The 13,365-nt window shown below is 43.9% G+C and overlaps 1 protein-coding gene across 1 annotated transcript; it reads left to right on the forward strand.

Annotated features, from left to right (window-relative positions):
- Positions 1–496: 496 nt before the first annotated feature.
- Positions 497–1,468, forward strand: LOC137504595 (olfactory receptor 2B6-like). The gene has a single exon (XM_068233178.1). The coding sequence runs from the start codon at positions 500–502 to the stop codon at positions 1,466–1,468; it is 969 nt and encodes a 322-aa protein (XP_068089279.1). The 5' UTR covers positions 497–499.
- Positions 1,469–13,365: the final 11,897 nt, after the last annotated feature.

Genomic DNA, 13,365 nt, shown 5'->3' on the forward strand with positions numbered 1-13,365 from the left:
TATACCCCAGGAAGATTGTTATTATTATTTTTTTTTTTTAAACGACCAAAGTGACTGTTGAAGGATGCAATTGGCTTCTTGATTAGGCCACTCCCGTTTATGAGTCTCTTTGTGTACCCTTTGCAGTATATTTCCAAATCTTTTGGCATACTACACTATATTGGGCTTATGGCTCTTTTTGAGTTGTTTTTTTTAAGGATCCTTGAGCATCTCAAGACCTTCCTCATCCTGTAGCTCGGGAAATGTTCAGCCCCTTTCCATTCAATCTAGAAGACTTTATAACTTATTTTTCTAAACATTGCCTTTAAATTCAGTAATTGCTGGACTTTCTTTGTTGTTTTACCATAACCAAAATTGTTGCATACTTTGTCTGTTTTCATTTTAAAAACACCCAGAAAAGTTGTTTAAGATTCATATGTTGTGTCAAAACTGTGCCTTGACAGGATCCCAGCCATTTGCGATATCCCAAATTATGCAAAAACATATACTTGTTTACAGAATGTCTTGGAAAAATGACTCAAGCATTAAAGAATTTATCTTGCTGGGACTTTCCAACAGCCCTTTTGTACAAAACATACTTTTTGTGATCTTTTTGGTCATTTACCTGGTCATTTTAATTGCAAATTTTCTTATTATCCTGGCTACATTCTTGGACAGCAGGCTTCATACTCCAATGTATTTTTTCCTTAGAAATTTATCCATTGTAGATATCTGCTATTCAACCTCAAGTATGCCAAGGATGCTGAAAGATCTGCTATCAGCCAAGAAAATTATTTCATTTGAAGAATGTGTTGCACAAATGTACATATCTATTTCATTGGGAGTGACAGAATGTGTACTGTTAGCCGTAATGGCCTATGACCGTTATATTGCAATATGTTTCCCATTACATTATTTTACAATCATTTCCCCATCTACATGCATCAGGATAGCTACAGGAGCGTGGATCTGTGGATTCCTATCACCTGTTGCTCAGATTATTCTTACATGGAGTGTGGATCTCTGTGGACATAATAAAATTAACCATTTTGTATGCGAGATTCCAGAAATCTTAGCGTTAGGATGCAAAAATGTGGCTGTTGTCAAATCCGTTGCTTTTGTGGTTAGTATTATCATTTTAGTTATACCGGTTAGTTTCATTATCATAACATATATAAAAATAATAAAAGCCATTTTAAAAATAAGTACAGAAGCGGGACGAAAAAAGGCCTTTTCCACTTGTGGATCTCATATCATTGTTGTGACTTTATTCTATAGCTCAGCTATGGCTACCTATATGAGACCTCAATCTGAGTCATCAGCTGACACAGACAAGCACTTTGCAATCTTTTATGGTATAGTCACACCACTGCTGAATCCGCTGGTTTATACGCTGAGAAATAAAGAAGTTAAATCAGCTCTGAAGCTTTGCTGGCAGAAGCAACGGAAGATAGACCACATGACAATACAATACCCTCACAGGTCATAAAATCAGGAGTCAGTTGTCAAACTGAAAGCAACGAATGAGCAGCAGAAAATAATATAATCACCCAGCGAGTCCTTTACACCCAATCCTATTGCGCTTTTCATGCTGGAGGTGGGAAGTGATGCTTCCCGTCAGACATGAGTGTTAGCTTAGACCTGCAAATGCTAACGCATGTGTTCAGCCGCTGCATCTGGGGGTCTCCTTTAATAAGGAGTGGCTAGGTCCCTTGCAGTGCTAGGTCCACGGTTTGAAACCCAGCCAGGGCACTATTTGCAAGGAGTTTGTATGTCCTCCCCGTGTCTGCGTGGGTATCCTCCAGGCACTCTGTTTGACTCCCATATCTCAAAAACATACAGATAAGTTAATTAGCTTCCCCTAAATTGGCCCAAGACTATGATACATGCACTGCATGATACATATATAGACATACAGTACAGGCCAAAAGTTTGGACACACCTTCTCATTCAAAGAGTTTTCTTTATTTTCATGACTATGAACATTGTAGATTCACACTGAAGGCATCCAAACTATGAATTAGCACATGTTGAAGTATAGTACATAACCAAAAAGTGTGAAACAACTGAAAATATGTCATATTCTAGGTTCTTCAAAGTAGCCACCTTTTGCTTTGATTACTGCTTTGCACGCTCTTGGCATTCTCTTTATGAATTTCAAGAGGTAGTCACCTGAAATGGTTTTCACTTCACAGGTGTGCCCTGTCAGGTTTAATAAGTGGGATTTCTTGCCTTATAAATGAAGTTAGGACCATCAGTTGCGTTGTGGAGAAGTCAGCTGGATACACAGCGGATAGTCCAACTGAATAGACTGTTAGAATTTGTATTATGGCAAGAAAAAAGCAGCTAAGTAAACAAAAACGAGTGGCCATCATTACTTTAAAAAATGAAGGTCAGCCAGTCCGAAAAATTGGGAAAACTTTCAAAAGTGTCCCCAAGTGCAGTCTCAAAAACTATCAAACGCTACACAGAAACTGGCTCACATGCGGACAGTCCCAGGAAAGGAAGACCAAGAGTCCCCTCTGCTGCGGAGGATACGTTTTTCCAAGTCACCAGTCTCAGAAATCGCAGGTTAACAGCAGCTCAAATTAGAGACCAGGTCAATGCCACATAGAGTTCTAGCAGCAGACACATCTCTAGAAGAACTGTTAAGAGGAGACTGTGTGAATCAGGCCTTCATGGTAGAATATTTGCTAGGAAACCACTGTTAAGGACCGGCAACAAGCAGAAGAGACTTGTTTGGGCTAAAGAACAGAGATGGCCGGACCTCCGATTTTAGGTATACAAACCCGGTTTGCAAACCTACCGCAAAAGCTCGGTTCGTGCGATAGACTTCAATGGAAAGGCGAACTTGGAAAATTAGAAAAATATTATGCTGGCCACAAAAGTGATGGAAAAGATGTTTCAAGAGGTCTAATACCTGGAGGGAAACATGGTTGAGTAGAATAGACATCAAAATTCCCGGAACAAATCTGGATTTGACACAAAGCAGTGTTTTAAGGTCAAAAATCTTATTGCATGTTTAATTGCAGGCCTACACTGCTTTACAACATCAGGAAGTGTAATCCTTCCTTCCTCCTCCAGAAGAGGAGGGTCTTGTCTTCCAGGGAATTGTAGGATTTCAAAAGCCAGCTAACATACATTGGCCTGGAATCAAACCCAGGTCTAGTGCTTGGTAGGCAGCTTTCCTTACCACTATTCTACCCCCAACACTACATGCTGAAGCCAGCCAAGGATGTACCATTATGATATATCCAAGAGAAAAATGAGCTTGCTTAGGGATTTGTAGGATGTCAAAAGCCAACTCACATACATTGGCCAGGAATCGAACCCAGGCCTACTACTTGGTAGGCTGCTATCCTAACCATTATACCACCAACACAACACACTACAATGCTACATGCTGAAGTCAGCCTAGCATGTACCATTATGATATATCCAAGAGAAAAATGAGCTTGCTTAGGGATTTGTAGGATGTCAAAAGCCAACTCACATACATTGGCCAGGAATCAAAGCCAGGCCTACCGCTTGATAGGCTGTTATCCACACCATTATACCCCTAACACTACATGCTGAAACTTCTTGGAGCAGACTTACTTCTTCCCTCCAAACGACACACATACATCCCCATAAAATCATTCAACAGCAACTGTGTGTACGGTCTTTGTGGTACACAGTCTCTGTGGCACAATTGGTTAGCGCGTTTGGTTGTTCAATGGCATCAATGGCATTCAGTTCAATGGCATCAAGTCCTAGAGCGAGAGAGAGAGAGAGCTCATTTTTCTCTTGGAAAAATGCGGAGTAACAGAGGCGCCAAATTAGAGTAAAAGATTTTAAAAACCACTTAAAAGGAGGGGGGTTGGTGGTTACCGCCCTCAAGTATATAGTGACCAGCCATTGAGTCGTATATAAGTAAACAATGTAATTTATTTTAAAGATCTCCGGGTAAGCAACGCGTTTCACGGGTCCAAAGCCCACTTCATCAGGCAATCAATTTTGGAGATACACTGAAGAGACAGAGAGAGAAAAGACAAAAATACACAAATGAACGAGATAGAATATAGCCGTGGGCGCCAGACTTTGTCCAATTCAAAACAATTCGTAATCAAATGTAAGCTCAAAAAAGATGAGTGTAACACTCAGCTGTTTTCCAAAAGATCATATGACATGTATTATACTGTGCGAGGCGAAAATGCCATAACTGGGTGGCCAATTATAAATGCCTGTAAACACTAGAGAAAAGACTGGATTCAAAACATGCATACATAATTCAGTGACCATAAATCATCAGATTGCATAAAAGTGAATGAACATACAAAGTACATTTGTCTTGGGACTAATTATAAATGCCCCATAGGGGATGATCTAAAGCGCATGGTGCATAAAGTGCTATGGAATAAAAGGTGGACAGATCTGTTCAAGCTGGCAAGTACTCACCATGACTGTGTCAATTCAAGGTAAAGCGCCAACTGTGAGGGGATGCTGCCTCCACTTGAGGTTATAACAGCGTTGGATGTAAACGTGGACGAGTATCTGATCCGGAAGTAGACAGCGCGTACCTGTTTCCGGTAGTGTGGTTTGACAAAGGGGCAGCGCAGAAGGATGGTGACGTCATGACGCTATGTAAGCATGTAAAGGGTGGACGCGGATAAATGGACGTGTCATACGCTGCTGAGGGCAAGAGCATGCACACTTTATATTAAAAGATGGCGCCGCCATATTGGAAGAGGCAAATGCACGCCAGTGTTAGTTAATCATTATGCGTGGTGTTTTTAGTAACTAATGTTTGCGGCTGATAGGGAAATTGTAAAGGAATGTAATTTATATGTGACAGGCTCTCAATAAATGAACTTAAATGTAGTTATATTCACGTAGGGAGTGCACTGCTACCATCTAGTGGCTGGTTATATTAAAGCAGCCCTTCCTGGAGAGGCTGTATACAGTACAATGATAATGTATTTGATTTAATTAAAATGAGAATATGGAGAGTTGGGCGGGGGATATGGGATGGGATATGGGATGGGATGGGATGGGGGGGGGGAAACAATTAGAGAGGGAAGGAACGGAGAATAGGGGAGGTCTAAACGGTGCAGAAGAGGAATTTAGAAAAAGATAATAGACAACACCAACCATTACATCTGACATGAAATAGGTAGGAATACATACTAAATTTACGAGTGATTGCCAACAAATTAACGAATAAACATGGTTGTTGAATATGATAAAAAACAGTAAAAAGACAATAAAATCATTGTTAACACGCAATGGACAATTATAAGAGATTATAATGGATTAGAAAAATCTAAAAAAGGCGGTTAATCAAGGGGAACGATAAAAGAGAGGACTAATGATCAGCAAAAGATTGATCCATTAGAAAAGATCGGTTAAAAGAGTTTTTCTAAAACCTCATTAAGGCCCTCAAGGGCCAGGGGCCTGAGGGTCTGTATCCAATACATCTCTTTGTTCTTCAGAACCTCAAAAGTATTGTGGGGTGAATGAATGGAATCTATTAGGGTGATGGTAAGTGACCGGGGATCACCATTGTGGTGTGTGCTGAAGTGTTTGGAGACGCTATGTAGGGGGTAATGCTTTAATATATTTCTCTTATGCTGTCCTATCCGGCTACGGGCTAATTGGGTGGTGCGGCCAACGTATTGCAGATTGCAGGGGCACGATATGACGTAAATAATTTACGTCATATCGTGCCCCTGCAATCTGCAATACGTTGGCCGCACCACCCAATTAGCCCGTAGCCGGATAGGACAGCATAAGAGAAATATATTAAAGCATTACCCCCTACATAGCGTCTCCAAACACTTCAGCACAATAATTTACGTCATATCGTGCCCCTGCAATCTGCAATACGTTGGCCGCACCACCCAATTAGCCCGTAGCCGGATAGGACAGCATAAGAGAAATATATTAAAGCATTACCCCCTACATAGCGTCTCCAAACACTTCAGCACACACCACAATGGTGATCCCCGGTCACTTACCATCACCCTAATAGATTCCATTCATTCACCCCACAATACATTTGAGGTTCTGAAGAACAAAGAGATGTATTGGATACAGACCCTCAGGCCCCTGGCCCCTGAGGGCCTTAATGAGGTTTTAGAAAAACTCTTTTAACCGATCTTTTCTAATGGATCAATCTTTTGCTGATCATTAGTCCTCTCTTTTATCGTTCCCCTTGATTAACCACCTTTTTTAGATTTTTATAATCCATTATAATCTCTTATAATTGTCCATTGCGTGTTAACAACGATTTTATTGTCTTTTTACTGTTTTTTATCATATTCAACAACCATGTTTATTCGTTAATTTGTTGGCAATCACTCGTAAATTTAGTATGTATTCCTACCTATTTCATGTCAGATGTAATGGTTGGTGTTGTCTATTATCTTTTTCTAAATTCCTCTTCTGCACCGTTTAGACCTCCCCTATTCTCCGTTCCTTCCCTCTCTAATTGTTTCCCCCCCCCCATCCCATCCCATCCCATATTCCCCGCCCAACTCTCCATATTCTCATTTTAATTAAATCAAATACATTATCATTGTACTGTATACAGCCTCTCCAGGAAGGGCTGCTTTAATATAACCAGCCACTAGATGGTAGCAGTGCACTCCCTACATGAATATAACTACATTTAAGTTCATTTATTGAAAGCCTGTCACATATAAATTACATTCCTTTACAATTTCCCTATCAGCCGCAAACATTAGTTACTAAAAACACCACGCATAATGATTAACTAACACTGGCGTGCATTTGCCTCTTCCAATATGGCGGCGCCATCTTTTAATATAAAGTGCGCATGCTCTTGCCCTCAGCAGCGTATGACGCGTCCATTTATCCGCGTCCACCCTTTACATGCGTACATAGCGTCATGACGTCACCATCCTTCTGCGCTGCCCCTTTGGCAAACCACACTACCAGAAACAGCTACGCGCTGTCTACTTCCGGATCAGATACTCGTCCACATTTACATCCAGCGCTGTTATAACCTCAAGTGGAGGCAGCATCCCCTCACAGTTGGCGCTTTACCTTGAATTGACACAGTCATGGTGAGTACTTGCCAGCTTGAACAGATCTGTCCACCTTTTATTCCATAGCACTTTATGCACCATGCGCTTTAGATCATCCCCTATGGGGCATTTATAATTAGTCCCAAGACAAATGTACTTTGTATGCTCACTCACTTTTATGCAATCTGATAATTTATGGTCACTGAATTATGTATGCATGTTTTGAATCCAGTCTTTTCTCTAGTGTTTACAGGCATTTATAATTGGCCACCCAGTTATGGCATTTTCGCCTCGCACAGTATAATACATGTCATATGATCTTTTGGAAAACAGCTGAGTGTTACACTCATCTTTTTGAGCTTACATTTGATTACGAATTGTTTTGAATTGGACAAAGTCTGGCGCCCACGGCTATATTCTATCTCGTTCATTTGTGTATTTTTGTCTTTTCTCTCTCTGTCTCCTCAGTGTATCTCCAAAATTGCCTGATGAAGCGGGCTTTGGACCCGTGAAACACGTTGCTTACCCGGAGATCTTTAAAATAAATTACATTGTTTACTTATATACGACTCATTGGCTGGTCACTATATACTTGAGGGCGGTAACCACCAACCCCCCTCCTTTTAAGTGGTTTTTAAAATCTTTTACTCTAATTTGGCGCCTCTGTTACTCCGCAGATTTCCATTGATCTAGTCCACCCTGGGTGGAGGGGTGTATCCCCGTTTTCCTATCTACAGAGAGCAACTTCTTAGACCTGAGTGGGGTCGGGTTATAATTCTCCCCACCTGCATCTACAGTGGTTGCCTGTGTGGTAACCCAGGCTTGTGAGTATATTACTTGTTGTTGTGTTGTCTTGTTCCATTTACCAAGACTTACTGCACTATATTGGGCTCTCGGTCTCCATCCTTTACATTTCTTTCAAACATTTTTCTCTTGGGTTTATCACAATGGTACATGCTAGGCTGGCTTCAGCATACAGCATTGTAGTGTGTTGTGTTGGTGGTATAATGGTTAGGATAGCAGCCTACCATGTAGTAGGCCTGGGCTTTTGACATCCTACAAATCCCTAAGCAAGCTCATTTTTATCTTGGATATATCATAATGGTACATGCTAGGCTGGCTTCAGCATGTTGTGTTGGTGGTGAATAGTGGTGAGGAGAGCTGCCTACCAAGCACTAGACCTGGGTTTGATTCCTGGCCAATGTATGTAAGCTGGCTTTTGAAATCCTACAATTCCCTGGAAGACAAGACCCTCCTCCTCTGGAGGAGAAGGAGGGAGCTGTTGTGGGGTGCAATATAAGGAATAACAATCAGCCAGGAGCAAGCTAACAAGCCTACAAGTGCCTAACTAAGCTTCCCATAGCAGAGTCTGTCAGCAGCTGTCCCTTAACTAATTACTGTAGGCAGACGAGTGAGTAAAATGGCTGGAGAACCTTGCCTTTTATAAGGGGGGGCGGGGCTGCAGGAGTGTAGTCAGGTGACAATGTGCCTGCTGATTGTGATGTAGAGGGTCAAAGTTGACCCTAATGGAGCATTATGGGGGCGAACCGAACTTCCGCAAAAGTTTGCCTTCGTTGGCAAACGCAAACCACCCAAAGTTCGCCTGGAACCATTTGCGGGTGAACCGTTCAGGGCATCTCTACTAAAGAACACAAGGAATGGACATTAGACCAGTGGAAATCTGTGCTTTGGTCTGATGAGTCAAAATTTGAGATTTCTGGTTCCAACCACCGTGTCTTTGTGTGACGCAGAAAAGGTGAACGGATGGTCTCTACATGACTGGTTGCCACCGTGAAGCATGGAGGAGGAGGTGTGATGGTGTGGGGGTGCTTTGCTGGTGACACTGTAGGGGATTCAATTCAAAATTGAAGGCATACTGAACCAGCATGGCTACCACAGCATCTTGCAGCGGCATGCTATTCCATCTGGTTTGCGTTTAGTTGGACCATCATTTATTTTTCAGCAGGACAATGACCCCAAACACACCTCCAGGCTGTGTAAGGGCTATTTGACCAAGAAGGAGAGTGATGGGGTGCTGCGCCAGATGACCTGGCCTCCACAGTCACCAGACCTGAACCCAATCGAGATGGTTTGGGGTGAGCTGTGCCGCAGAGTGAAGGCAAAAGGGCCAATAAGTGCTAAGCATCTCTAGGAACTCCTTCAAGACTGTTGGAAGACCATTTCAGGTGACTACCTCTTGAAGCTCATCAAGAGAATGCCAAGAGTGTTCAAAGCAGTAATCAAAGCAAAAGGTGGCTACTTTGAAGAACCTAGAATATGACATATTTTCAGTTGTTTCACACTTTTTGGTTATGTACTATACTTCTGCATGTGGTAATTCATAGTTTGGATGCCTTCAGTCTGAATCTACAATGTTCATAGTCATGAAAATAAAGAAAACTCTTTGAATGAGAAGGTGTGTCCAAACTTTTGGTCTGTACTGTATGACTATGGCAGGTATTAGATTGTGAGAACCTCTGAGGGACAGTTAAGTGACAGGGAAATATACTCTGTACAGCCCTTCAGAAGATGTTAGCACTATATAAATACTAAATAATAATAATAACCATTGAAGGAGGTCTCAAAGGAACAATTTGAGAGGTAGTAGGAGAACCAGGCTAGGGCAAGGCCCTGGATGCCAGCAGATTGCAAGGATTGGCGGAGCAGGGGATGGTTAAACTGTAAATAAAAATTGTATACTTTTGTGAACATACAGCATTTTCACAAACTTGCATTAACTATATTTTACCTTACGGTTATTAGTGCAAAAATATATTTAACATAAATTACAAGTGTAAGAATCGGTGTCAACACACAGAGAGAATCTGATTATTGGTGATCTGCAGTATCGCCAATAATACAGATGTCACCTGATTATTGATGATCTGCAGAATCACCAATAATACAAGTGCGACTAACCTCCGGACACCTAACACAGTAAATAACAATAACAACAGTAATGATTTCACAAGATCGTGGAAATATCCACCACACGACGATTCCTCAGAGGCGTGGTTACCTCTGAATGGGAACCCCGTGTGTGAGATCCTCAGTCCAGGCAAAGAGAGGAATCTCGGCCCCTGGCAGTAATTGTCTGCTAGGGCAGGCGTCTCGGAGAGGCAAGCCTCAGAGATAACCCTACAGTGGGAGAAGTTCCCCTGAAGGGAGAAAGGTCAGACGAGCAAAGGTTCGGCAACAGAGAAGGCGGCAGCAGTACAGAAACAGAAGGCTGATTCAGAGTCATTAAACAGGCAGGGTTGGCAACTTGAATCAGATAGGCAGAAGTACAAGAGCGATAAGAGTAAAGAGAAGTCAGGGAAAGCCAAGGTCAAAACACAGATAAATATACAAATACAATCCTAATCTAAGGTGTGACGTCCTTGGTATCAACACCTGGGAAACTGGACTAAGGTCTGAGCTAAACACAATGTGTATTCACGACAGCAGACAAGGAGCAACTGACATCCAGCTCCTTAAATGCTGAGAGTTACTCAGCCAGCCCGCCCAGAAGCCCAGCCAATCCGGAGGCCTCCTGAGGTCAGCTGACTGGAGTGTCAGCTGACCCTCCTTTGTAGGAGGTAAGAGTCCTGTCACCTCGCGCGTGTGCGCATGACCCTCTGCCTCTGAACGCCAGAGAGGCCAGGCCCCAGGTCAGCGCACGAGCGTGCACCGAAGTCCGCCGGCTGGAATGCGGGACCCGCCGTCATATCGCCAGCGGCGTCGGTGTCCCCCCTGCTCTGCGCCGGCGGCTCCGTATGTGTGGCGGAACCTGCCGGCTGAGAAGCGAGACCGCCGGCTGGGAAGCGGAGACCGCCGCCATGCTGCCCCGCGTGGCGGCGGTATCTCCGCTATTCGTCACAGTACCCCCCTCTTGAGGAGTGGACTCCGGACACTTCCTACATGGCTTCTCAGGATATAACTGATGAAACCTCTTTTTAAATTTCTCAGCATGCATGCGACCCTCTGGCACCCAGGATCTGTCCTCCACCCCATACCACTTCCAATGGACCAGATACTGCACAGAATTCTGCACCAGCCGGGAATCCAAAATTTCTCCAACTTCGTACTCTGTCTGGCCCTCTACTACCACTGGGGGGGGGGGGGGGGGGGGAGAGGAATCCACATATACTGCTGGTTTCAACAAAGAAACATGGAATGATCTCCCACCTCTCATGCTGGTTGGGAGATCAATCACATAAGAGACCTCATTGATCTTTTTGGCCACCGTATAAGGCCCAATGAACCTGGGCCCCAACTTGGTGGACGGTTGTCTGAGTGCCAAATTTCTTGTTGACACCCACACCATGTCTCCAGGAGAAAAGTGCCACTCAACAGACCGTCTCTTGTCGGCCTGTTTCTTTTGATTCTGGAAGGCTACTCCCAAATTTTTTCTTACTTGTCCCCAAAGTTCATTTAAAACCTTCTGCCCATCTTCCAGGGCTGGGAAGGGAGAGGAACACACCGGCAATGGGGAAAATTTAGGAGACCTTCCTGACACAACCTGAAAAGGGGAAAAGCCTGTTGAAGCGCTTCTCAGGTTGTTGTGTGCAAACTCTGCAAAGGGCAAAAATGTAACCCATTCAGTTTGCGCATCTGCCACATAGCATCTAAGGAATCGTTCCAGTGCCTGATTAACCCTCTCGGTCTGCCCGTTGGTCTGTGGGTGATACCCAGACGAAAAGGACAGGTTCATACCCAAACTATGGCAAAAGGCCCTCCAAAACTTTGATACAAATTGGACTCCTCTATCAGATACCACATCATCTGGAATCCCATGCAACCGGAAGATGTGTTGTACGAAGAGGTTGGCTAACACTTGAGCTGATGGAAGTCCTTTAAGAGGAACAAAATAGGCCATCTTGCTGAACCTGTCCATGATCACCCATATCACAGTCATACCCTCCGACTTGGGAAGCTCGCCAATGAAGTCCATGGATAGATGGGTCCATGGTTCACTTGGAACTGGTAAGGATTGTAAGGTACCCACTGGAGCCTGGCGGGCGAGACGGTTTGCTCCGGGCACACACCACACACTCCCTGACAAATTCCTTGCAATCAGAGGCCAAGGAAGGCCACCAAACACACCTTGTGAGTAGATCCAGAGTGCGGGTGACCCCAGGGTGACCTGCGTTCCTATGGGCGTGGAACAGTTGCATGATTTGCAAACGGAATGGAAGTGGAACAAAGAGGACTCCCTCTGGTTTCCCTTCTGGGGTATCTAGCTGATGAGCAGCTAATGTGACTGCCCAATCCTCCCAGGTTTCAGTGGCTGCCAACACCACCTTGTGTGGTAAAATTCTCTCAGGAAGTGCGGGCTAAGCTGTCTCAGGTTCAAAACATCTGGAGAGAGCGTCTGCTTTAACGTTCTTGGAACCTGGAGTGTACGTGATAACAAATCTGAAGCGCAAGAAAAATAAAGACCAGCGGGCCTGACGAGGAGTGAGCCTCTTGGCCCCCTCAATGTACTCCAGGTTCTTATGGTCAGTATATACAGTAATGGTGTGTTCCACACCTTCAAGCCAATGGCGCCATTCCTGGAAGGCTAGCTTGATGGCCAGGAGTTCCCTGTTGCCTACATCGTAGTTTCTCTCAGCAGGAAAAAACCTGCGTGAGAAATATGCACAAGGATGTGTCTTGCCCTGCAGACCCGAGCGCTGAGACAGCACAGCCCCCACCCCGATCTCTGAGGCATCTACCTCTACCATGAAGGGGAGAGCGACATTAACATGTCTCAGTATAGGTGCCGAGCAAAACAGCTTTTTCAAGGTATTAAATGCGGCCTGGGCCTCTGATGACCACTGATAGGGGTCAGCCCCCTTCTTGGTAAGCCTAGTCAGAGGGGCTACTACCGAAGAAAATCCCTTGATGAATCTCCGGTAGTAGTTAGCAAAACCAAGGAATCTCTGAAGTGCCTTTAAACCCACTGGCTGTGGCCACTCCAAGACAGCAGAGACCTTTTCTGGGTCCATAGAAAGACCTGAAGTTGAAATAATATAGCCCAGAAAAGGGATTTGAGTGACCTCAAAGAGACACTTCTCCAGTTTAGCATACAGAGAATTCTGTCTCAATTTCTTCAACATGAATTTGACATGATTACGATGCTCTCTAAGATTGAGGGAGAAAATTAATATGTCGTCAAGGTAAAACAACACAAACTTCCCCAACACTTCCCTGAAGACCTTGTTTATTAACTCTTGGAAGACGGCCGGAGCGTTACACAACCCGAAAGGCATAACTAGATACTTGTAATACCCGTCGGGTGTATTGAAGGCCGTCTTCCACTCGTCATCATCCCTGATGCGCACCAAGTTGTATGCACCATGTAAGTCCAATTTAGAAAAAATACTGGCATTGGTTA

This window comes from Hyperolius riggenbachi, chromosome 4 (genome assembly GCF_040937935.1).
Source record: "Hyperolius riggenbachi isolate aHypRig1 chromosome 4, aHypRig1.pri, whole genome shotgun sequence".
Lineage (NCBI taxonomy): Eukaryota > Metazoa > Chordata > Amphibia > Anura > Hyperoliidae > Hyperolius > Hyperolius riggenbachi.